The 26,231-nt window shown below is 37.6% G+C and overlaps 1 protein-coding gene across 1 annotated transcript in view; it reads left to right on the forward strand.

Moving 5' to 3' along the window:
- b4galt2 (UDP-Gal:betaGlcNAc beta 1,4- galactosyltransferase, polypeptide 2) overlaps positions 1 to 26,183 on the forward strand; it is a 130,532-nt gene extending 104,349 nt beyond the window's left edge. Inside the window, exons 5-7 of the mRNA XM_051869235.1 lie at positions 2,435 to 2,557; positions 14,093 to 14,197; positions 21,316 to 26,183. Of these exons, the coding sequence (XP_051725195.1) occupies positions 2,435 to 2,557; positions 14,093 to 14,197; positions 21,316 to 21,466 (379 nt within the window). The 3' untranslated portion in view covers positions 21,467 to 26,183. The remainder of the gene's footprint in view (positions 1 to 2,434; positions 2,558 to 14,092; positions 14,198 to 21,315) is intronic.
- The last annotated feature ends 48 nt before the right edge of the window (positions 26,184 to 26,231 follow it).

Genomic DNA, 26,231 nt, shown 5'->3' on the forward strand with positions numbered 1-26,231 from the left:
GAGCAGTGTTGGGAAGTTACTCCAATAATCATTTAACAATCAGTTGAAATGATATGTGTAACACATTTAATGATACTCTAACAATATGTTCAGTTTGTTAAGTTTGTTAAACGGTTAGTTCACTCAAAAATGAAAATTATCCCATAATTTAATCACCCTCAAACCATCCTAGGCGTATATGACTTTCTTCTCTCAGCCAAACACAATCAGAGTGAATGGTGCCATTTTTTTGAAGCCCAAAAAGTGTATCCATCCATTATAAAAGTAATCCATACGGCTCCAGTGGGTTAATAAATGCCTTCTGAAGTGATGCGATGCTTTTTTGTAAGAAAAATATCCATATTTATAACTTTATAAACTATAATAACTGGTTTCCAGTAACGGCCGTCCGTGCGTTCACGAGAGAGTCGAGTTCCAGTATATGACGTAGGCGTAGCGTAATCTTAACGCATGAACGCACCATTTCAAGACTATTACAAATCTACAGTATAGTGAAAACAACTCACTTATTTTCACTGTTTTCCTTTGCTGTAAACAACGCGTGCTTCCACATTCGTCACTTCTCACTGGAGCTTACGCTACGTCTACGTCATATGCTGGAACTATAAATATGGATATTTTTCTTACAAAAATGCATCGCTTCAATTCAGAAGGCATTTATTAACCCTCTGGAGTTGTACGGATTACCTTTATGATGGATGGATGCACTTTTCTGGGCTTCAAAAAAAATTACACCTTTCACTCCCATTATAACGCTTGGAAAAGCCAGGATATTTTTTTAATGTAACTCCGATTGTGTTTGGCTAAAAGAAGAAATTCATAAATAATTTTCATTTTTGGGTAAACTAACCCTTTAAGTCTGCTACTGCATTTTGCTTTTGTATGGCATTAAAAACAACCTGTTTTTGACTGCCTTAGAAGCACCAGTGTCCATTGATTTAAAAAAACAAAAACCTTTTCCTGCATTTTTATTTGGTCCACATTTCACCAAAGCTCTGTCTGCCAGTGTGACGCTAATAGCAGGAGCAACAGTTAACAAAACTACAGTAGCTGCTTAGTGCTGTGGCAGAATTTGAACTCTTATTGAATTTGGTTTTCATTTCTCTGTGGACAGCCAGACAATACATTACTAAACAAATGCCACTGACCTTCTCCGAAGCGTGAACTGCCTTTAACTGTTAGTGGGATAATAATTCCGTTTTCTCTGTGAGTGATTCACACTATTGGCTTGTGTTTCCAATCTGAGGAGGCCTTAACATTGCTGTATTTAATAAGTGGGGCACCTTTAGAGAATTGCACGCTCTCAGACCATGAGCGTGTGAAGAAACTTCAGCCATACTGTTTCTGTGAAGACTGCTGCTGTAGCAGATGGCCTCATTAATTTTAGCTTGTTGTCTTTTAACGCGAGGTTGCTGCGCGCACGAGCGCGTGTTTGTGTGTGAGTGTGCGCGTGTGTCTGTAGGTTCTTGCTTCTCTTTCTCCCTTATGTCGCACATTTGTTTGCGTAGGTGGATGTGGTTGCTGTCATTGGCAACACACACCACAGTAGCCCAAGGCGAACCCCGGGCGGCTACCCATGATGCCCTTGCCAGCCCATAGCCCAGTGGGCCTCTTAAAAGAGGAGATATAGAGACCATGTTTTCAACCACTCATTGCTTTTCCAGACTGTATTCATCCTGTAAAGCATTTCTTTTAAGGCTTCGAACACTTGCTTGAAATATAAATCTGTGCTTTCATATCACTCTGTGGTTTAAAGGTCCAATATATGGCTTTGAGTTCTGAGATCCACCAAGGCCTTTTAATTCATCCTTTGAATTGCAGTGGAGTATGTATATTTCTATCAGCCTTTAATCCTTTCAATGATTCCTAAGTCAATGATTCCTCAGATAATTCTCATCTGACAGTGGCCTCTTGCACCGTGAACTGAAGTCCTACAAGTGGAAACGGATTCTACAGTTTATGGCACACTTAAGCTTTTACAGGGCATTTCTTTAGAATTGTGCAGATCAACTGATGGGCCTGAGGGGTGGCAACCAGGAGGGAAGTGATGAAAGGCAGTTGGGAGAAGGATCTGATATCATTTGAAACTGTCGAATCCCTGTGGGAGGACTCTGTGGCTCTCTAGAATCATTCATACGAGATGAAATTTTGTCAAAATCGAATGCTTCAGTTGGCTGACTAAAGTCCTCAGTTCAGAGAACTGAACCTACAGAATAATGTTTCCACTCTAGACTTGAAACAAAAATCAAATCTAATGGGAATCCAAAGCTTAAACCATTCCAAATGGACACAGACAAGAATAGACCATTTGAGGTAGTCATTAGAGGCAATATTACTGGCGAATGTGTTATTGATGATAATAGGGTCTTGTGCTCTCAGATTTCATACTGAAATGTGTAGCAACTGAATGACTGCGGTCTGTTCCTTCTTGCAGGCTGCCCTATGCAGGGTATTTTGGAGGAGTGTCCGGCCTTAGCAAAAAACAGTTCCTCAAAATCAATGGCTTCCCAAATGAGTACTGGGGTTGGGGAGGTGAAGATGATGACATTTACAACAGGTAAGTCTACAAATATGCCATATTTCTTTCTTATAATTGCCTTGGGCCTGGTCCTTTAAAGTCACAATAAAAGGAAAATAATGTCAGATCTTTTCTCCCATATTGTGACGTACATCTGAGTGTAATAGATTATCAAATAAAGAACAAATGTAGATGGGGACTTGGTTCAGTCCATCAGTTGTTGATTGGATTTTAAGATGTGTTCGTTGCACTCAAAACTGGAGGCAGATGGTTGGAGAAGTCCTGCATACGTCGCTAGAGAGAAGTCTGTTGTTTCACCGGAAGATCGAGCTAGGATATTTTGTTTAAAAATGATAAGGGTCAAAGAAAAATGTAAAAGACGTGACACATTAACAGCTTTGGTTGAAAAATCAGTACTTTATTTCTCTTGACCTAAATGAATTATATCGGTAAACGTTTTTAGATGGCTACCCTGTGTACTGTTTGTAGGCCAACTTTGACTGACTTTCTGGAATGTCATTTTGTTTTGAGGCCTGGTAGACAGGGTTTGAAATGTAGACAGGCTTTTTAAAAAGTCATGAGTAAGCATGCGTCATCAGAAACAGTCACTTTGTCGTGGAACAGTGTCCTTGCGCTGTTTCTAGGTCTTTTTCTTTCTCTGGGATATGCAGCTCTGCAGGGAGCAGCTGTATATATATTCTCGCCGCTCACAAATCTACACCATGTCCAGACAGAAACGTGTGAATAGATGACGCTCTGCTGCCTGATGCCTGTCTCTACAGATAATGAATAGCTGCGTGTTCACTAGCTATCATTTTCCCCGCTCAGGTGATGAGAGAGCAAACCCTGCAGTATATCAGGGCACGCACGCTCTTGCAACAGCGATAACACTCGTGGAGAAAAGTCCCATATGTCACTCTTTTCAGTTGTTGGGGGTTGCATTGACAGTAGATGGTGGAAACTGGATGGTGTGATAAGCACACCTCTCACATTATCTTTTTTTGCCTTTGCCAACTGCTTTTGTGACACGATTAGATTATATAAGTAAAAATAAGCTTTATAGCTTGATAACCACAAAAAAGCAAGAGCTTCCCCTGAGATCTCCTCCTGAACTTATTGGGAGAATATAAATAACTTAATGTTGTTTTGAAGAAGTTCATTTTTGTGGCTCGTATGTATATTTCATGCATATTTATTATCTGTTGATATTTTGGACTTTCTTACTGCTCATTTTATGTTTTAGTTGTGTAGAATTGAGCACCTTTGCAATTTAAAACAAATTAAAAATTTATATATAGTTTAGTTAATTTCTGTTTCAGTTGATGTTGATATTGAATATTTAATCATACACTACCTTTCAAAAGTTTGGGGTTGGTAAGATTTTTTTTAATGTTATAAAAGAAGTCTCTTATGTATGGAGGCCCTAAAGGGACATGGTGGTGGAAAAAAGATATGAGATGGGAGGAAAAATAGTAAGTCAATGCCTTTGAGTTCTCTCGCAAATGTTTTGCAACCCCCTGAGAAACTTTGCGTTCGCTCACAAAACCTTTGCGTTCCCACGAGAAACTTTTTGAGCTCTTTGCGAGCAAACGCAAAGTTTCTCGGCGTAACGCAAAAGTTTTGTGAGGGAACGCAAAATTTCTCAGGGGAATGCAGAATATTTGCAAGAACGGGACCAATGAGTATGAAGCTGAAGAAACAGCATCCATCTATCATAAACGTGTACTCCACACGGCTCGGGGGGTTAATAAAGTCCTTCTGTAGCGAATCGATGCGTTTGTGTAAAAAAAAATCCATATTTAACAAGTTATGAAGTAAAATATCTAGCTTCCACTAGACCGCCTTCTGTATTCAACATACGAAGAATTGTAAAACTCTCACAGTTCAAAAAGCTTACGCTACGTCCTACGCCTTCCCTATTCAACTTACGGAAAAAGTGTAACTGACGCGACGCCAGTTTACACTTTCTTTGTAACTTGAATATGGAAGGCGGTCTGGCGGAAGCTAGATATTTTACTTCATAACTTGTTAAATATGGATTTTTTTTTTACACATGGAGTTTTTACACAAACCCCCAGAGCCATGTGGAGTACATATTTATGATAGATGGATGTGGATTGATGCAGTTTCTTCAGCTCATACTCGTGACCCCTGTTCACTGCCATTATAAAGCTCGGATACATCAGGATTAATATTTCTCTGGTTGTGTTTATCAGAAAGAAGAAAGTCCTATACACCTAGGATGGCTTGAGGGTGAGTAAAGCTTGGGGTAATTTTCATTTGAAAGTGAACTAATCCTTTAATACAATTTAAATAATAAAATATAGGTAAGAAATTTAGTTCTACCAAACACTTTTTGAGCCCACTGTAGTTGACCTGACCTACAGCTTATGATATATAACTGAAGGATGAATGTATGCTGTTTCTCAGACAGGGTGGCAATATAGTGACCTTAAGTGCAGTCAGCTGTGAGCAGTCCTTGAAAGATAAGATGTAAGAGTGAACGGCATGTGGACTCAGCTGTGCATTCTGCTTCGAATTCCCCGTCTGACTGGTGGAGAGACACGTACAGACTCAGACACTCGCTCATTTAGGTCCTCTGGGTGGAAGTTTACTCAAACATACTGTCACTTCTCTGGAACCAGTTTGCTGGGGCTCCAGGGACTCCCAGTGCTTGTCAGAACAACTTCCTCTCTTCCCATATCTTTGAAGTTCACCGGTCTGACAGTGTGAGCCCAAGTGCCAATGGACATCCTCCTCTCTCAGCTCGAAATTCTGCAGCCCAGCTTCTTAAAATCTGTCAGTCTGTGCGGACGTGCCCCTCTGCCATTGCTGCTTTAGAAGAGGCATGTGTTTGTAGCTGGACCGTCTCTGTGGACTGGGATTTTAGTTTATTTTTGTGAAGGCAGCTGGCATTAGTGTTCAGAATCCTTGTTTCTTGCTGTAGCTGATCCTGCAGTAGTACAGTTGATCCATTAGTGTCTTTTCTAGCCGCAAGGAAGAACTGGTGGCAGATCTGATCAAACATGCCACAACGATATGGAGCAGCAAAAGTCAGCCACCATTGGCAAGAAGCTACTGGAGCTGCACTGAATCTGTTAACTTTAACAGTGTTTTTGTCTTTTGATGAAAGTATTCTTTAAGTTTAGTAATTATTTCGTCATGTCATACTCATTAATTTTAGCCAATTTCACTCAGATTAAAATGGCTTTTAATTTTTTTATAGTTAACAAAAATATATTATATATTGACTTGAACGTATCTACATTTTATACATTCAAAAGTTTGGGATCTGAAAGATCTTTCAAATGTTTTTGAAAGAAGTCTCTTGTGTTTACCATACAAAAATAAAGTGATTAAAATACAGTAAACACAGTAATATTGTAAAATATTATTACAATTTAAAAAATCTTTTCTATTTTAATATATTTTTAATGTAATTTATTTCTGTGATGGTAAAGCTGAATTTTCAGCATCATTACTCCAGTCTTCACTGTCACATGATCCTTCAGAAATCATTCTAATGTGTTGATTTGTTGCTCAAGAAACATTATCAATGTTGAAATTGTGATACCTTTTTTTAGGATACTTTGATGAATGGAGCAAAAGAAAAACATTTATTTGAAATATAGATTTTTCTGTAACAAAGTAAAAGTCTTTACAGTCACTTTTTATCTCTTTAATGTGTTCTTGACGGATAAAAGTTTTTTTTTTTTTTTTTTTGAAACTTTTGAACAGTAGTGTTTATATTTAGTTCACTATTGTAATACAATTGTCATTTTTTACGAATGCTTTAGTTATTCATTCATTAGAGAAAAAAGCATATTTACAACATGTCTTAAAAATTCTGACTGGCAAATAACTTAATTAAAGGGTTAGTTCACCCAAAAATGAAAATGATCCGATAATTTACTCACCCTCAAGTCATCCTAGGTGTATATGACTTTCTTCTTTTAGCCAAACACAGTCAGAGTTTTATTAAAAAAAATATCCTGGCTCTTCCAAGCTTTATAATGGGAGTGAATGGTGCCATTTTTTTGAAGCCCAAAAAAGCGCATCCATCCATCATAAAAGTAATCCCACCGGCTCCTGGGGGTTAATAAAGGCCTAAAAGCGAAGCGATGCATTTTTGTAAGAAAAATAACCAGTTTTATAACTTTATGAACTATAATAGCTGGCTTCCGGTAACGGCCGTACGCGAGTCGAGTTCTGGCAGAAGAGTGACCTCTGACCCGACATATGACGTAGAATGTAGGAGTAGCGTATGCTTAGGTGAGAGTAGGCACCTCTCGTGGTTCAAACAAATAGGGCTGGGCAACAAACTCAAGCTCCTCCGACATTTCTCTTTAAAAATTCTCTTTTTAGACTTCTAATTTTTGACTGCTGTTTTGTTTTGCTCTATCCTCTGTGCTTCCGCGTTCGTCAATACGTCATGCAACGGGTCAGAGGTTACTCTTTGACCGGAACTAGACTTGCGTATGGTCGTATTCCGGAAGCCAGTTATTATAGTTTATACATTTATAATATGGATATTTTTCTTACAAAAATGCATCACTTCACTTCAGAAGGCCTTTATTAACCCCCTGGAGTCGTATGGATTACGTTTATGAAGGATGGATGCGGTTTTTTGGGCTTAAAAACAAAATGGCACCATTCACTCCCATTATAAAGCTTGGAAAAGCCAGGATATTTATTAATATAACTCAGATTGTGTTTGGCTGAAAGAATAAAGTCATTTACACCTAAGATGGCTTGAGGGTGAGTAAATTATAATTTCCATTTTTGGGTGAACTATCCCTTTAAGGCTTTCTATCTTTATGATCAGTATCTGGACGGCAGTCATGCTATCAAACTCCAGATGTGGACAATCCCTTGTATTTGTTGTCAAGAAGTAGTTAATTTTACAGCAGCTTCATAATAATGTTCTTTATTTAATTATAAGTCACTAGAAGAGACATTATCTTTAAAACCTTCTTAATGTAAAGAGCAGCCACTATCATGCTCTGCGAGCTGGACAGAAGGTCATCGCTGCATTCATTCGTAGAGTGAAGTCATTGTGAATAGCCCAAAGGGATGTGTGTGAGGGAGGATAGTGGACTCAGATGACTGTGTCCTGGCCTCATGCACAGCAAATGTTCTGTCAGACTGGCTTGAGACAAAAAGCGAAGTTAAAAAAAGCCTTTGGAGAGTTTTGCTCTCCCCGCTAGCCATGTGGACAGAGAAACAGCCCATCATTCTTTCTTTGATTTTCAACATCTGTGTAGTTGGAGAGGATGGAAGCCCTGGAGGGACATTTCCCTTACAGTGCAGCAAGGAGCAGACAGTGGAAGGCAGTAGACAGGTGTGCTCCACTGTGGATTCTAAGTTGAAACTGAATAGTTATGAACTACTCATGGGAAGACTGGACTAAAACGAGCAGTCTGTTTTTGACAGCGTTCAACAGTCCCAGTCCGAGTGTGTGCAACTCCATGGGCATGTAGAGATACATGACTACAGCATCAATAGTGCACATTTAGTAGGTTTTGGTGGTGTTTCATAGCTGACATGATTTTTATAGCAGACAGAATGTTGGTAAAATTCTGAACAGGGCCGATATTTCCGAGAAACCACTCCCTGTGATTAACCCGCAAAGTAACCAGGCCATGTGAAAATGGAGAACTGTGAGTGGCACTTTAAAAAAAAAAATCACTTATTAAATAAATAAATAAATATCATTTTTATTAATTGGAAAATAAAAATGTAATATAAGTGTAATATATATCACATCAACCAGCATAAACTGTATGTCTCACCTCAGACAAACATATTCAAAAAGCTTGCATAATATACAGGATGCAACCTCCCTCTCCCAAACATACAATGGCTTAAATAGACAATTTTCCCTCCAAACGCTAGCAGTACGAACCATTGTCACAGGTTGGAACCTCTTTATGGGAGGAGAGTATTTAAATGAATCATGCAACGCGATTTACTAATGTTTAAGCTAGTCAATTTACTGGTATTTGCGCCATTATTTAAAGGATTAGTTCACTTCTGAATGAAAATTTCCTGATAATTTACTCATCCCTATGTCATCCAGGATGTTCATGTCTTTCTTTCTTCAGTCGAATCAGTCCATATAGTGCACTTTAGTGGGGTTCAACAGGTTGAAGGTTCAAATTGCAGTTTTAGGGCGTAGGCGGAAGTAGGGCGAAAATCTTCATCTCATTTTCTTCTCCAACTTCAAAATTGTCCGATTTCGTTGTTTTACCTTTTTTTTGTAATCTTTGCACATTTGCTTTGTAGACACTGGATCTGTACTTCCGCCTACGTGACCTTTGTAACGTGATTACGTCATGCGTGCGGATCGCAGAGCTAGTGCAAGACGAGCATTTGTGGTTAAAAGGTATATAAATGTATTTATTTTTTTAGAAAATGACAGATCATTTTGCTAGATAAGACCCTTATTCCTCATCTGGAATCGTGTAGAGCCCTTTGAAGCTGCACTGAAACTGCAATTTGAACCCCACTGAAGTCCACTATATGAAGAAAAATCCTGGAATGTTTTCCTCAAAAACCTTAATTTCTTTTCAACTGAAGAAAGAAAGACATGAACATCTTGGATGACATTGGGGTGAGTGAATTATCAGGAATTTTTTTTATTCAGAAGTGAACTAATCCTTTAACGCACAAAAAAAGCATGTCTTAACCCATTTTGCGACATGGCTGCAATTGTTGCTGTTAGGAGGAGACACCGCAGAGAACAGAGGTAGAAGGAAGAAAATTTTTTCCACTCGTATTAATTTCTCTGGAATGCCAGAGGAAGACGTTACCCGAACATATCGTTTGCCAAGCCATGTTGACCTATATATTTATATATATATGTGTACGTGTTTGTCAGATTACATGTAACAAGTTGCGCCTGTGTCGACCCGCACCTGATGAGCATCATCTCTGCTTATTTGCGACCCAACGCTAATTTGTGCTGATCTTGGTAGATTCCGTTGGTCATTATGTAAATGATTTGACTGCGTCTGTGTTCTTTAATTTGCACGTCAGCAGTAGATCACGTGGCAAAACTCACCACTTCCATCTGCGCATTTGCGGAACTGCGCTCACACGCTAATTTGCCCCGTTTAGAAAAGGCCCCTAATGTGCTATATAGTATGCAAAATTACCCAATAAAGAAACTATTTGAAACTGTCAGTGACTCTATATTATTGTTACATAACTAACATCTAACAATAAACAGCAACAGAACATACACAACTATACTTTTAATTAATTAATTAAATTTATTTAAAACTGTTTAATTTATGTTTAAAACATGACAAAATAATGCATATCTTACCTTAAAATTTTGCCAATTTTGTTTTTTTAATTCGATTAGCAAAATAATAAAGGAAAGCAATTTTTATGTTTTAAAATCTTTTTAAATATTGCATTTGTTTAAATGCATCTTTTTATTTGTCAATTTATTTTTAACTGTCACTCCTAATCCTCCATAAAATGACAGTCAAACATATTAAATACAGCTTATTAAATATCGTTCCAAATAGTTTATGAGCCAAGAACAGAGAGAGGGAAGGTGTTTGGGGAGGGCTGTAATGGAAGAAGAAAGCCAGACAAGGTCAGTCGCTCTGCCATATCGTATGACCATTCCTCTGTCCCTCCCTTTCTCTCTCACTATTTCCTTCTCTTTCCTCACCTTCTGTCTGTCTATCTCTGTCTGTCTCACTACCTCTATGTCTGATCTATCTTTTATTCCTTCTCCTTTCCCATTTCTGCTCTGCCAGCAAGACTAGAAGTAATAGTAATTATTCCAATTCCAATCCACTCCGAGGGTCTAATGCAATTAAATGAAATGCAGGGAGGGAGAAAGAAAGGACATCTAGCAAAATTCTCAGTTAATCCAATCAAGGACTATGCACCAAAACATATCTCCAGTCAACACTATTCATTATTACATCAACATTCAGGCAAACATTTCCTTAATCACAAAATTGACTTCTTGGCTAATAGAGACACTGTTAGTTATTTCATCATATACCACTATTATGGTACGATAGTAATGCTTTTGTTTTGCTTTTTTGAGTAATGACTGTTTCCCCACCTGTTTTCCGCTTTTGCTCTCTTCCTGCAGGTGTTTTAATCCATTCTTTGCCTCCAAGGCTGAGGTTAATTTAGTAGCATCTTTTGTTTGTTCCTAACCAAAAAAAAAACCCCTAATTTTTCTATGCAGTGGCAAAGAAGTCACAAATCTTTCATATATTCAACATGGATTTCCAAGGTCTTTATATGGCACAGCATTTTGCTTTTCCCCCAATCAGATGACTCTCAAAGTGCTGCAGCACCAGAGTAATCACAGTTGTCTGAGCCGAGCACAAAAGGCCAGAGAGTTCAAGGAACACTGCTGTGAACGAATTGCCCAGTATGATATGAAAATTCTCAGCGAATAAATACAGTAATATGTGTATAATGTGCATAATAATGAACACAAATCCGTCTCCAAGGCATTTAACCCTCGTCTTACTTGAGGCTTATGGCTTTTTAGCCAAATTACTGCAGGTGTCCAGAACAGGAGCCAACCAAATACTAATTACCAACATGGACAGTTATGAGCTTTTTACGCCTCCTTCAAATACCTGGAACTGAACTGATTCCAGCCAAAACTCAAATCAGAGCACAAGAGCTTAAAATAGCATCTCGTCCAGCAATGCAGTTGAGCAAAATTCAGATATGAGGATTTTCATAATTAGGCAAGGATCTTAGACTGTTTTCATAATCAGTATTTTTGTCTTGTCCAGTAAAATATTTAAACATCTTATGCAAAATCTTGTTTTTCAGAACATACTTGGAATATTTATTTTCACTTGTTTTTCTTGTTTTTAACTGGCATATATATATATATATATATATATATATATATATTATATACACACTGGCATGTACACCGATGGGCCAAAACATTATAAACACCTGCCTAATATGCTGTTGGTCCTCTCCATGCTGCCAAAACAGCACCTACCCGCCGAGGTATCCTGTGGTGGTATCCTGTGGTATCTGGCACCAAGACATTAGCAGCAGATCCTTCAAGTCCTGTAGGTTGCGAGGTGAAACCACTGTGGATCGAACTTGTTGGTCCAGCACATACCACAGATGCTCGATTGGATTGAGATCTGGGGAATTTGGAGGCTAGGGCAACACTTTGAACTCTTCATCATGTTCCTCAAACCATTCTTGAACTATTTGTGCAGTGTGCTTTATCCTGCTTAAAGAGCCCACGTCTACCAGGGAACACAATTGTCATGAAGGGGTGTACCTGGTCTGCAACAATGTTTAGGTAGGTGGCAGCAAATGTCAAATTTACATCCACATAAATGACCGGGTCCAGGGTTTCCCAGTAGAACACTGGTCAGAGCATCACACTCCCTCCACTGGCTTGTCGTCATCCCACAGTGCATCCTGGTGCCATCTCTTCCCTAGGTAATCGGCACACATGTACACAGCTTTCCACGTGTTGTAAAAGAAAATAGGACTCATCGGACCAGGTCCAGTTCTCGCTTCACCTGTGACTGGTCATAATGTTCTGGCTCATGTTAATACTTTGGCATACTTTGGAATTTGAATATCCTGTAAATCCTATGGAATATATTATTAAAGCTGCAGTCCGTAACTTTTTTTGGTTAAAAATGATCCAAAATCAATTTTTGAGCAAATACATAACCAGCCAGTGTTCAAAACAATCTCCTTACCTTAGCCCAATTCACAACGGTAAGCTTGTAATAATGTTTTGTAATTCAGGTGGTTCTGGTAGGTTTCCGTGGGAAATTCGAGCATGCAGCCGTTCATCTTTGCATCATTACGTCACGTACATAAAGAACGAGTCCCAGCTAGTAGGTTATATCATGTGAGGATGCTGCTGCTGGTGGCAGATCATTTATAGCCTTTTCTCACAGCAGCTGGAATAATTAAACTTATCATTTTGATGAAAGATTGTATGGTATGACAAACGGACAATTAGAGATTAGACTGTACAGAAATTTAAATCTACAGGTAATGCTAATACACACTAAATACACATAGTTGTTGTTAACTAACAATTTGAGGAAAAAGTATAACAATAATAATTTGCACGGTTTGATGTGATATGAGCTAAGTGATCATTAGATTGAATCACCGTCGGTAGTGCGATTTATTGTAATGCTTTTTTTTTTTTTTTCTCAGTTGGTCTGAACAAAAGTGGCAGATTTGTTACTTGCTTGTTCAGATGACATTTTCTGGTGAAAATTCTTATTTTGGTCATACGTCCAAGACTACAATCTGTGATTCCGAAGTACCTGTATAGAATCCACTGGTCCACAATCCTACGGACTGCAGCTTTAAATATATGGAAATACCATGGAATATAAGATTATGATAATCATTCAGTAATATATATAGTATATATATATATATAGTTCTTATTTCTAAAATGAGGTACTTTGCATTGTCCATCGTACGTCTTGTTTTACAATTGATTTAAAATTTACAAAGATCTGGTTACAAATTACCAAATGAATTTGCATGCAAATGTGGTCACTGTCATCAAGTTTTGTCCTCTGTGACGTTTACAAATCCACTCTTTTCAGCAGTTTTCTTCATTGTTTACATTGTCTTTTCTCTCATGATAATCTCAGGCCCTCAGAAATCTCCTTTCTGTTTCTGGGTCAAGAATACCCAGAGATTACCTTCAATCCTCCTAGCTACATTATTTATGACAAAGGCCTCGCTCTTGTTGTATTACGATGAGGTATATAAAAAATTAAATAAATAAGATCCCACACAAACACGCACGAATAGGCATGCCCTTATTCTCCTCGGAAAGATTTCCATCTAATCAAATACTTTAAGAAAGGCGTCGTCCTTCGGAAATGCAGCGCAAAGCTCAGAGCTCCAACGACACGATGCTCACATGACAAACATAAGATTTGCACTAATGCCAAGACCTGGAGCCAAGCAGGGAGATTAGAATGGTTGGATTGTTCAAGCAATCCTGAGTCGCTCTAAGCTGTAGTTACTCAAACAAATGGGATTGTACTCCAGGCGGGGTGTGTGTGGAGCTGCCTGGTCTGGCTGCTCTCTTAAGCAAACATTCCCGACACAGTTCTCAGCTACTGACTTGTTTTGCTTTGTGTTTTTCATTCTGCCTTGTTTCCTGCCCATTTGACATTTTCTGGCATTCGTATGGGTTAACGAGTCTTTGATTAGCTGTAGCTGCTTGATGTTCATTGTTTGTTAATTGGTGAAAGCCTCAAGTCACTGATAGTAAAGTCAAACTACTGTCTACTTCAATACCAAATAGGAACCAAATGACCTTTATTATTATTATATATATACATACTCTGAATTTATAGCAATGTGGACACATAAAAACAAATGAAACAGACAGAAAGTGTTTGCAATTTGAGCTGGGTGATGCCCTCTTTCCTCTAAACCACGACTATGAAAGTCATTAGACGATGTTGTGATTGCTTGAGGCCAATCAGTCAGTCGATATGAAACCTCATATACTAACTATATTTTTCTCTATTGTTTTCTCCCCCTTTCTGTCAGAATCACACTAAATGGGATGAAAGTGTCTCGGCCTGATGTGAGAATCGGCCGCTACAGGATGATCAAGCATGAGAGAGACAAGCACAATGAGCCAAACCCCCAGAGGTAAGACCATGTTCCCCTGCCACCTCATCGCTGTGTAGTGTGAAAGTGCCCACCCTGCCTGTGCCTGAAAATGCTTAAGATTCAGAAGCTCTGTTAGGAAGTGTTAAATCACACCACTTATCCTCTATCACACTTATTCTTGTGACTTATAGATCTAAAACACAGCAGAGCCCCTTGCACTGCAGATATAAGACATAGCTTGATATTCCTGACATTTTACAGTCTTCCCTGCTCGAATGCATCAGGATATTTATTAATATATCTCCGATTGTGTTCATCAGAAAGAAGAAAGTCATATACACATAGGATGGCTTGACGGTGAGTAAAGCGTGTGTTAATTTTCATTTGAAAGTGAACTAATCTTTTAAGAAACATTTCCGTCAAAAGAAAAAATAGACTATGACTATGTAACAGTGAACGCTGCAGTAACTGTAATAATCCGCCCAGTATTATTGCTAGTGTGTAGTATTGCAAACTTTGTCCAGCTTTTGTCACTCAATTATCTGGGGCTGTAAGAAGTTTTGTCCCTTTTAAGATGCGTTCAGTCTCCTAAATATGATTGTGTGAGTTTATGCCAGCTGGCGGAGGTTCTTAATGCTTGAATAGTTCAGACGTCACAGAGTGTAAAATAGCCCAATCAATGAGTCGATAAGCCCATCCGTGGACGCTGGGCTGCGAGCCAGATTGTTCCCAGGTAGAAAAGCTTCACAGCGGAGCAACTAATTGCAAAACGATTCCTGCAGCTGCAGGTTGGTCCACTCTTTCTTGCTGGTTGTCAATCTTAGGAGAGCTTTGAGTGAAATGGCAAGACAGAAGCAAAAGAAATGCCATTAAAAGTTAGGATTGGTCTTTTCTCTGGTAGGAGGTTTCACTCAGCTCTCACTGTGCAAAGATAAGAGTCAGTGATTTATTCTCTTTTGCTCAGTTTCATTCTCATTCTTTTTTCCCTTGATCTCTCTTTCTCATTCACTCACTGTCTCTCTGTTTATGTCTCGCTCTCCCTCGTTCTTTTTGTCTTTTTCCTACAAGTGGCTCAGACAATTGAAGTAATGAGCGTGGCCCACCCAGAGAGCCACGAGCGCATGCTAAACTCAATTTCACTGGAGAGGACAGAAGAACGCGGGTAGAAATGAATGAGGTGTCTGTGCTGAAGTTAATGAATTGAAACATGTCACGCTAAAGTAGGCCTGTTGTCACAGACAGGTCGTTTGTTTGTGTTCTGTCTCAAACGATGCAGTGTCGATCGCTGAGATCCACCTTCAGTACAACCATCAGACCGGAAAATGCGTCCTTTATCGTTTGCTGAAACATTTTTTTTTTTTTTTTTATGCTGTTCAATTAACCCGGGGCTGCTCTATCAAAACCTTGCAGGAATAAGCAGGAAACAGATACAATTTAAGTGTGCTTCTGTCTTATATATATACATATATATACATACACAGGTTTGTAATGTTTTTGAAAGAAGTGTCTTCTGCTCATCTGGGCTGCCATTTAAAATCAGAAAAAGCTCCATTTAATTGAGCTAAATAAGTGAGCCATTCGTATGATGATGAACATCCACAGACCGACGCAGAAGTGGGCACTGCGGCTCAATGAAAATCAATATATCAGGAAGTGCAGTCTGAGATTGATGGATCTCAACCACATCCCCTGAAACACTCCCTTTCTCTGCCAGGGCTGATACAACACACCCAGGCACACATCAGTGTAGGTGGCACAGTCACAACTCATCTGGGCATCTGATTAATAATTGATTAGCACCATAACTAGAATAATGGGAAGTCATTTATAGTATGATCCCTTCCTCTCTTGATTTTATTGCCTCCATTAGAGACTTGTGGGGATTATTCTAAGAAGGCTCGTTTGTACGTGATAAGAGGTTTAGTCTCAAACCTAACAGCCTTTTAAAATTGAGCAGGAAATTTGATGAATAAAGCTGATTTGGGAAATACTGTGGATTACAGACATTTACTTATGCAGCTCTTTCAAGCCTTACTTATTTTGTATTTTTCTTACTTCCTGTTTTAATGTGTAGGTTTTGGCCTCATTTCCTCTGTAATTTGTCTGTAACTGTAGAGAAGACAATGTATTCATGTAGTCTGCATTTAGTAGTTATACATTTATTTAAAGGGTTAGTTCACCCAAAAATGAAAATAATGTAATTTATTACTCACCCTCATGTCGTTCTACACCCGTAAGACCTTCGTTCATCTTCGGAACACAAATTAAGATATTTTGATTAAATCCGATGGCTCAGTGAGGAATGCATTGACAGCAATGCCATTGAAAATCTTTATAATCTCAAGATTATAAAGCGACGAGAATATTTTTTGTGCGACAAAACTTTTCAACAATATAGTGATGGGCCGATTTCAAAACACTGCTTCGGAGCTTTACGAATCGAATCAGTGATTCAGATCTCCTATCAAACGGCTAAACTGCTGAAATCACGTGACTTTGGCGCTCCGAATCACTGATTCGATTCGTAAAGCTCCGAAGCAGTGTTTTGAAATCGGCCCATCACTATATTGTTGAAAAATCGTTACAAAAAAAAAAAGTCGCACAAAAAGTATTCTCGTCGCTTTATAATATTAAGATAGAACCACTGTACTCACATGAACTGTTTTAAATATGTTTTTAGTACCTTTAAGGATCTTGAGATTTTCAATGGCATTGCTGTCTATGTAGGCCTCACTGAGCCATCGGATTTAATCAAAATATCTTAATTCGTGTTCCGAAGATGAACGAAGGTCTTACGGGTGTAGGACAACATGAGGGTGAGTAATTAATGACATTATTTTCATTTTTGGGTGAACTAACACTTTAATGATATTATTGCCCCTCAAAGTCTCACTTTTTCCCCAAATTGCTCTTTAATATGTTTCGTATGAGGCTTCACATCACTATGACATTTCCCTATTCAGAGTGCTGGAAACCAGTCAGACCATATCATGGCAATTCTCTGAAGATTTTTAGCATGGTAATGGATATGACAATGTTAATGTACTTGCTACTGCCAATACATACAAGACATACTGCTGCTGCGCAAATGGCATATATAAAATTACCCATAGCAGATCTATACAGGTGGAGCTGGGGAAGGTGGAGTTTCAGAGGAACGCTGAAAGCATGCTGCAACTCTTATAGTGAACAATAACCAGCTATTTAAATGTCGAGCAACAAGCTCATTGGCTACAGATGCGACATGAACCAATCAGCTTGTGCCATGTAGTTAACGATGTAAATATCATCAGTTGTATTAAAGGGGTAGTTCACCCCAAAATGAAAATTCTGTCATCATTTACTCACCCTCAAGTTGTTCCAAACCTGTATTAATTTCTTTGTTCTGCTTAACACAAAGGAAGATATTTGGAAGAATGTTTGTAACCAAGCACAGGTCGCCCCCATTGACTACCATAGTAGGAAAAAAAAAAATACTATGGCAGTCAATGGGGGGTGACATCTGCTTGACATGTACAGCAGAACAAATTTTTATTTTAGGGTAAACTATCCCTTTAAGGACCCATCAGCCTGCGCCATCTAGAGTTTCGTGACAAGCATATATATATATATATATATATATATATATATATGTATGTGTGTGTGTGTGTGTGTGTGTGCGTGTGCTGCTTTCAGGGAAAAAAATACACTACTGTTCAGAAGTTTGGGGTTGGTAAGATTTTTAAAAAATTATACAATTATATTTGCATTATATTTGATATAAAATAAAGTATAATAGTGAAACAGTGATTATTACAGTTTTATTTATTTATTTTTCAGTTTAATATATTTATATTTTTATATTTACATGTTTATGATTACAGTTTATTTTTGTTTTAATATATTTTAAAATGTAATTTATTCCTTGGCAAAGCTGAATTTTCAGCATCATTACTCCAGTCTTCAGTGTCACATGATCCTTCAGAAATCATTCTGATGTGCTGATTTGCTGCTCAAGAGACATTTCTTATTATTATTATCAATGTTGAAAACAGTTGTGCTGCTTGATATTTACTGTGGAAACAGTGATACAGGGTTCTTTGATTATTAGAAAGTTGAGAAAACAGTATTTATTTGAAATATGAATGTCTTTACAGTCACTTTTGATCAATTTAATGTGTCCTTATTGAATTAAAGTATTAATCTCTTTCAAAAAAAAAATCTTGTTGCCCTCAGACAGTAATGCATATTTTCATATAGGGCAGCTGATACTTCCTGCACATTTAGGTTGTGGTAATTTCAAGTTACTTCCTGGCACTTTAAGTTTTGTTTTATTTTCCTGTCACACAGGTGTAGGTCATTTGTTTTTGAGACATACTGCATGGAGATGCGGAGCTGAAGAGTAAATAGCTGCGTTCGCCAAGCGCACCATTATTTAAAAAGAAGAGTTGCTAGAATTGATGAATGGTTGCCCTCTCCTCAGCTCCGTTACTGCCAGAGCCGTCTTTGTTTGGTCACTCTGCAGAAGAGCATCAGCCTCCATAATGAGACGTTATGCTTGCTGGAGGAACCGTGCTACTATTCATCAACCTTCCTCAGATTAGTTAGTGCTGCCGCACACTGGTCCGCATGAATATTAATTTTAGTTCAGTTTGAGCCTTCTCAAATACTCTAATTTCATTCAAGCAGTGTACATAAATCATTATCTGCAGACTCTCTAATAGTCTTCATGGTACCTACACTGATATGGAAGTTGATAGCGTTGCATAAATAAAGCTACCTTTTAACGGACAACTGGAACTCTCTTTCCTACTTTTGTGACATTTTTTCAGAGCAAGTGTCCTATTTATTAGTACAGTTTTTCTTCGGTTAAGGCTGAAATGTTGAAATATATATCATTTTAAGTGTCTTAAGGGATGGGCGGTTAAGATGTTTTATAAAACAGTGCTGGGGAAGCACAGCTCCTGAATACTCCTCTACTTTGCTTTTCTAGCTGAGCTCATTGAATTTAAGGAACCTCTCATTTTATTGATAAACCATGGGAGTCTCATATGCTGATATTTCTTTTTCTGTTATCTTCCAGAGCCCAGACCAAAATGCTCTTTTTTTTCTCTGCACTGTATTAAATTGTAAAAGCTCATTATATAAAACTTGTTCTATCACATATGTGTTTGAAAATGTTCAACGTGGCTCAGAATTAATGTTTGTTTTGATACAAGGGAAATGTGGTCCATTTGTTTTTTCTTTGTGAGAGTGATACTTTGTGCACTTTTACAAATGTTATTTCACCCCCTGCTGGTTGACATTGGTATAACCCTATATAAGTGCTCTGTATTTTACAGTACTTACCTTTATTTAACATTATCATTTGGCAGTGACCGAAGTATCTGTGTTATCAGTATGACAATTCTTGGGAGTTAAACCAAGGAGCTTGGCTTTCTAAGTCTATGCTTTGGCAGTTGAACATTTGAACATTTACAACATACATTTGGCAAGAGACCCGAACCTTGGCAAGAGAATAGTCCACCCAAAACATGGTGTTCAAGTCTGTATGTTTTCCTTGAAACATGGAATATCAAATATTTAATTTGAGAGCTGCAGATTAAGGAGAAGATTATTAGTCCATAATGACTTTTGGTATTTCATTGTCAGAAAAAAATAGGGTACTAGTGTTGTCACGATACTGAAATTTTCCAATGTCGATATGATACCTTGAAAAATAAATACAATAGTATAAACAGACAAATGAAATAAACATGGCTGTCACTTTAAGAGCTTATGCACGGATCCAGTATACTGTTACACAACATGCGTTTTCTATCAACTATTTATGTTCCAAAACTGACTGTATTTACCTGAATACTCAGAAAGATGGGCATTTGACATCATTTTGTATGTATTTGACTGTTTAAGTGCAATAAGCCAGGAAAAACAACTCAATTTGGTACTCGCAGGCTGTTTGTGAGGCGGCATTATGTGCGCACCATTTATATAGGTCAGTGGTGTACACGCTTTTGGTGTGAGAGCAAAACCTGCGGGAATGAGTAAAATTATGCACAATACAAGCACTATTCAACCAGAGTGAATGAGACGAGTGAGTGAGAGGAGACAGCGTGTGTCAATTTGTTGTCGGAGAGAAGAGAGAGTGAGAAAGCACAGCTGGTATCGGTTTATCGATATTCCAGAAAAGGAGTATTTGAACCCTTTCAAATATTTCAGTATCGATGCATATCGAAATATAAATATTTCTGACAACACCATGTTACAACTGCTTGTCACTGGGACAGTAGCCTTAAAAGGTCAACTTTGTACCTTATCAACCCCTAAAAGTTGCATATTAGTAGAGTAGTAATACATACCCTTAGCGCTCTGTGTTTGCCGAGAGTTGAAGAATGTTCAACTTTGGGTAAAACGCAGCGTTCATTACTGTCACTTTGTACCCAGCTGTCCAATCACATTGGAGGAGGGGCGGGACAAATACAACACTGATTGCTATGATACGGAATATCCGCAGAAGTGTTACTAGTATCTCATTTCACAGATAGTTTGTTTCTGTACTGTTTCTGTATAAAAATGTCGGTACAATGTAAAGCATTTGCTTTGGCTCTTGTTTTAAATTATTTTGTTACGTTATTATGCTTGTTGTTGTCATTTGTTGATGTTGTACAAGCAGAATGTGGCGGTTGGTCGTGGTTGTATTTGTCCCGCCCCTCCTCCACTGTGATTGGATGGCTGGGTACAAAGTGACAGTGATGAGCTCTGCATTTTACCCAAAATTACCCAAAAACATTCTTCAATTCTCAGCGACCGGTAAAAAAACGCAGAGCGCTTCCGCTTGAGATAGACACTCAGCGCGTTGTTACACTCCTGGCGTTTTAAAAATGCTGCGCTCCCATTGAAAACAATTGGAAGAATACTCTAGCCTCGGAAAAAAACGCTTTGGTAGACACACGGCCTTAAGAACTTACTAAGAACCTTCTAGTGGTAAATAAGATAGAAAAATGTTTTTTTGTAGGTACTTCAAACCAAGCTGTTGTACCACTAAAAGTACAATTTTTGCACATTTTTTCTGTTTTGAGAGTTCATCAAGTCCAGTTTGAGCCCTTTGTGGATTTTATAAATCCATCTTAAATCCATGGCACAGCTAATACTGTTTGTATTTCTTCTTCCTTATCTAGGTTCAGTAAGATCCAGAACACCAAGAACACTATGAGGAAAGATGGGATCAGCTCGCTGATGTACAGAGTGGTGTCTGTGAAGAAGTATCCGCTCTATACCAACATTTCCGTAGAGATCGGCAAGCCTCCTCCAAGACCTTTCAAAGGATAGAGAACTACGAGGTCTTGACCAAGATACCATGACCTTCTAAAGTTCAGCACACACACGCATACACACAAACTCTGCCCAGGGTCACCTTCCTATGATACAGCAGTGATATGCTGGTAAGTTCTCAGGAATACATGGAAGCTTGATGTGGATCCATCGATGTAGATTCATATCCTGATCCAGTTCGAGATGTGCACACGGTGTCTGGAGGGACAGAAACATCACCATCACAGACCTTGAGGATCAGTACAAGCTTTTAGGCTGTTAACCAGAGGATTGTTCAGTTCTGGTTTTTGTGAGTGACATCTGACGATGATCTACAAAGAACAGCCTGGTCACTTGATGTAAATCAGTCAGAACATACTATACATTTCAAAAGCGAATGTGTCTTTGTACCTGCGATGCTTGCAGTGTTCAAATCTCTTCTTTCGTATCTCAGATGTTGGTGGATCATGTGAGGTTGATAAATCGGTGCTTGAAGTTGGCTCTTTGGATCGTGTCTCTATCTCTTGCGCTCTCTTTTATTTTGTATCGTTTCTTGGGACTAAGCTGAATTTCTTCAACCATGAAAACACTTCTCGGCATTTCTGAGGATGATACTCAATGGGATGTTAACATGGGAACAATTACGTAATGTGATTAGATTGGATCTGGACTAGTCCTACAAGCACATGACTGTGTCAGTCAATATGGTCCAAATGGATGATCACAGCAGATCCTCTTGCTGCTCCATGTAGATGCCTGGAGAAACGGCAAGAACTTTGGCTTGGAGGTAGAGGAGCTTCTGTAGAAGTTACTGATGATCAAACCTCTGTATCTATCACCACATCCTCAAAACTGACTGTGCTACAAGCCACTCTTTCTTTGTTTACTTTCATTTGCCTCAAAGATTCATATTTAGAACTGTCATATATCAAGGCTTTTTTAAAAACTTGAAGGATGAAGTTAGTTATGGGTGCTTTGATCAAATAATGCCCATATTGTTATTGTCTCGCACCTCTTTTGAGGGTCATCTACAGAGGTTATATATAAATTATGCTCTGATATTTCCAGTATCATAAAATATTCACCCAGGGTCCAAAATCAACCTTTCGCCACACCTGCCAATTTGAGTGAACTGAGAAAATCTACCGACTGCAATTATGTCTTTTTGGCCATGAATCAAAATTGGCATTTTTTAGAACGTTTTTGTCCTCATAACAAAGGAATTATTAGTAGCTTTTTTGCATATTCAGCCTTCATTTCTTTGTAAAAATGTCATAAAAACATGAAGACCTATAATTTTGTTCCTTCTTGTTTTTGTTTCGGTAGCTTAATGTGAAGAATATTCAAATACAGTTCAAAAGTTTGAGCTTTTTTTAAGATATTTTCATTAATATCGACATTAACATTTTAAAAAATCTTACCGACCCCAAACTTTTGAATGATAAATTATGAGTTCGGGAGGACAAAAAAACATAATATCTAAAAACGAAATCATAGATGAACATAAGATTGGTCTAGCTTTAAAAATGTTCATCATTCGTCATCGTGTTGTTTTTCACGCGCATTTGGCATTTTGTGAAATGTTAATTTTGGACCCTGTGTTCACCTCTTCCGAAAAGATCTGAACTGTATTGAGATGCTTTTCTTTATGATACTTTGCAAGCCTCTTAAAGTTGTTTTACAGTTCCTTATTCCTTCTTCCCCTTTTATTTTACTGCCTGAAACACCAAGCTGATGCCTTCAGATGTTTTATGAGGGGTAAATGTGAGGGGAGTTCAAGCTATTTTTTTCTCTCTTATCGGCTTCCCTGCGCAGCGTGTGGACGTTCTTTTGTGCTATCAACGATTCTTTCAGCCAGAACAGAGGAAGTCATTAATGAGAGCCCAGCCACTCTCCCTGCCCTTTTTAAAATACACATTTCCTCTTCTTTTCTCCTCATGCCTTCCATTTTAGCCTCACCAGCCTATTTCATTTCTGTGTGTGCATCTGTGTTGTCTTAACTGCTGACCCAAGCACTCACTGTGTCACTAACATTGCTTTACTTCTTAAGTATTTCATCACCTCTGTCTCATGGGTGCCGCTACCTGTCAGATAAAAGTGCATCACTTCTGCCATGCTGTATTTGTACATTCAACATCAAGCGAAATAACTGCTAATACTTACCTGACACAATTTTGCCTTAAGCTCTTTGATTTTTCCTGTATTAATAGCATTATGTCCATGGTTGAATTTAAAGATGCCCTCATTGTGCACATATTCGAGTATATTCAGATCTATTCATTGATTATATTCAGTAATGTTTACTCAAGCTCTGTGACCTGCATTTTAAATGCTCAGAACAGTGTTGCAGAATGCAGTCAATCCTGAAGCCTTCAACTCGAATGAGATTTCAAGCCAATATCCGTATTAAAAAGACATTATGCTCATCTCGAAATGTCTTGGCAAATGAAAAGGAATCGGTTACAGGCGGAGCGAGATGAGATTATTTCCTTTTTGGGTTCTTGTATCAAGGAATGTATTAAATTGAAGGAGAAAATAATGTTGTTGCGTGCTTGTCATTTACATGATCTTAATTATTTCAAAAATGAAAAAAGCAGTCCATATGGTGTAAACGGATCTAGGTCCAACATATTGGAGGCAAATTGGAGACACACATTGTTGCATGCAACCTGTCAGGCTTGACACAGCATGATACTTTTTAATGTGTTGTCATTCTTCGGGAAACTTTTTATTTTTATACCTCTCAATTTAAAGGTGTACTCATTCATTTTTTGTTGGTTTCACTGATTGATATGGCAGTCATCATAGATTTATATGCTACCATGACTAATTTATTTCACAAGTGGGCAGTAGGGCAGTTATCTATACTGTTCAAAAGTTTCGGGTGTTTTTTTTTTTTTTTTCTTTTAAGAAATTGATACTTTTATTCAGCAAGAATGCATTCAATTGAACAAAGGTGATAATATATACGTTTTTATATATGTTTATACACTGCCGTTCAAAAGTTTAGGATTTGTAAGATTTTTAATGTTTTTAAAAGAAGTCTCTTATGCTGACCAATGCTGCATTTATTCGAGAAAAACAAAAACAAAACAAAAAAAAACAGTAATATTGTGAAATATTACAATTTTTTTTTTCTGTTTGAATATATTTTAAAATGTAATTTATTCCTGTGATGCAAAGCTGAATTTTCAGCATCATTACTTCAGTCTTCAGTGTCACATGATCCTTCACAAATCATTCTGATGTGCTGATTTGCTGCTCAAGAAACATTTCTTATTATTATCAATATTGAAAACAGTCGTGTACTCTTTTTTTTTTTTTTTCAGGATTCTTTGATGAATATATATTTTTATATTTATACATAACTTATATTATATAAAAAATAAATATTTTATATATAAATATTTTTGTTAAAATATGTACATGCACATGTGTGTATTATATATACATAATAAATATACACACAGTACATATATTATGTAAACACACAAACTTTTATTTTGGATGTGATTAATAGTTTGACAGCCCTCATATATATATATATATATATATATATATATATATATATATATATATATAAATATAAATGCTATTTATTTGAACTTTCTGTTCATCAAAGAATAATGAAAAAAAACATGTTTCCACAAAAATATTAATCAGCACAGCGTAATAAGAAATGTGAGCACCAAACTAGCATATAAGAATGATTTCTGATATGAAATGGCTGCAGAAAATTTAGCTTTGCCATCACATGAATAAATTACATTTGAACATATATTAAAATAGAAAACATTTACATTCAATTGTAATCATACTTCACAATTTTACTGTATTTTTATGAAATAAATGAAGGCTTGGTGAGCGAAAGAGATTTCTTTTACCTACATGGATATAAAATTACTGAGTGCACCTTTAAGGGCTTGTGTGACCATGTGAAGAATGTATATGTTACATCTTATTACATTTTATTAGTTAAGATGATGAAAACTGCATTTTTTAAAGTTAGTCTGGTGATACAATTAATTAATTTGATCTTAACTCATTCTTACATTTTCTCCAGTGACAAATAAGCTGTGTTCAAGTCTACAATGGAATTCGATAATATTAGAAATGTTTCATTGCCATTTATAAAAGTACATACATTTGAATCATCTTATTCATATTTCTTGTGCTAACAAATGCAATCAAGTGAAGCTTGCACAACTCCCATTACCAACCTTGCGAAGCACAAATGCTGTCCTTGAGATCAGGATGCTATATATTCACCTTTCACTTCAGCAACTCTCGCTTCATAGTTTGCAAAATCACACCAGTGCCACAATGAATGCGTTATTTTGATGCCATTCTTTTATCTCACCCTTGGGTCAGCAAACGCTCCCATCCTGAGAACGCACGCACACACACATACTTCACACATAATGCTCACCCTCTCTCCTTCATCACCCTTTTTGCCCTCAGTCATTCTCCAGAAAGAACTCCATCTGCGCTCAATGCTTGTTTATGTGAGAGAGGAACAGAAGTGGGCAAGTATTCCACACCTACACAATGACTTGCGTAAGAAACTACTGACGGCTTCAGGTCTTCACGCCTGGGGCGCATTTTTAAAGACTTACTGTGTCTATCAAGGTTTTTTGTATATTGAATGTCAAAAATACTATATCTTATATAGAATGCATTATGTCATATCAAACATACTTTTTGTATACAATCAATAAATCTGATGCTACAAGAATTTTATGGTGGGTTTCTGGGGTTGAACGAATGTAGAATGCCATATGTT

The sequence above is a fragment of the Ctenopharyngodon idella genome, chromosome 2, assembly GCF_019924925.1.
Source record: "Ctenopharyngodon idella isolate HZGC_01 chromosome 2, HZGC01, whole genome shotgun sequence".
NCBI lineage: Eukaryota > Metazoa > Chordata > Actinopteri > Cypriniformes > Xenocyprididae > Ctenopharyngodon > Ctenopharyngodon idella.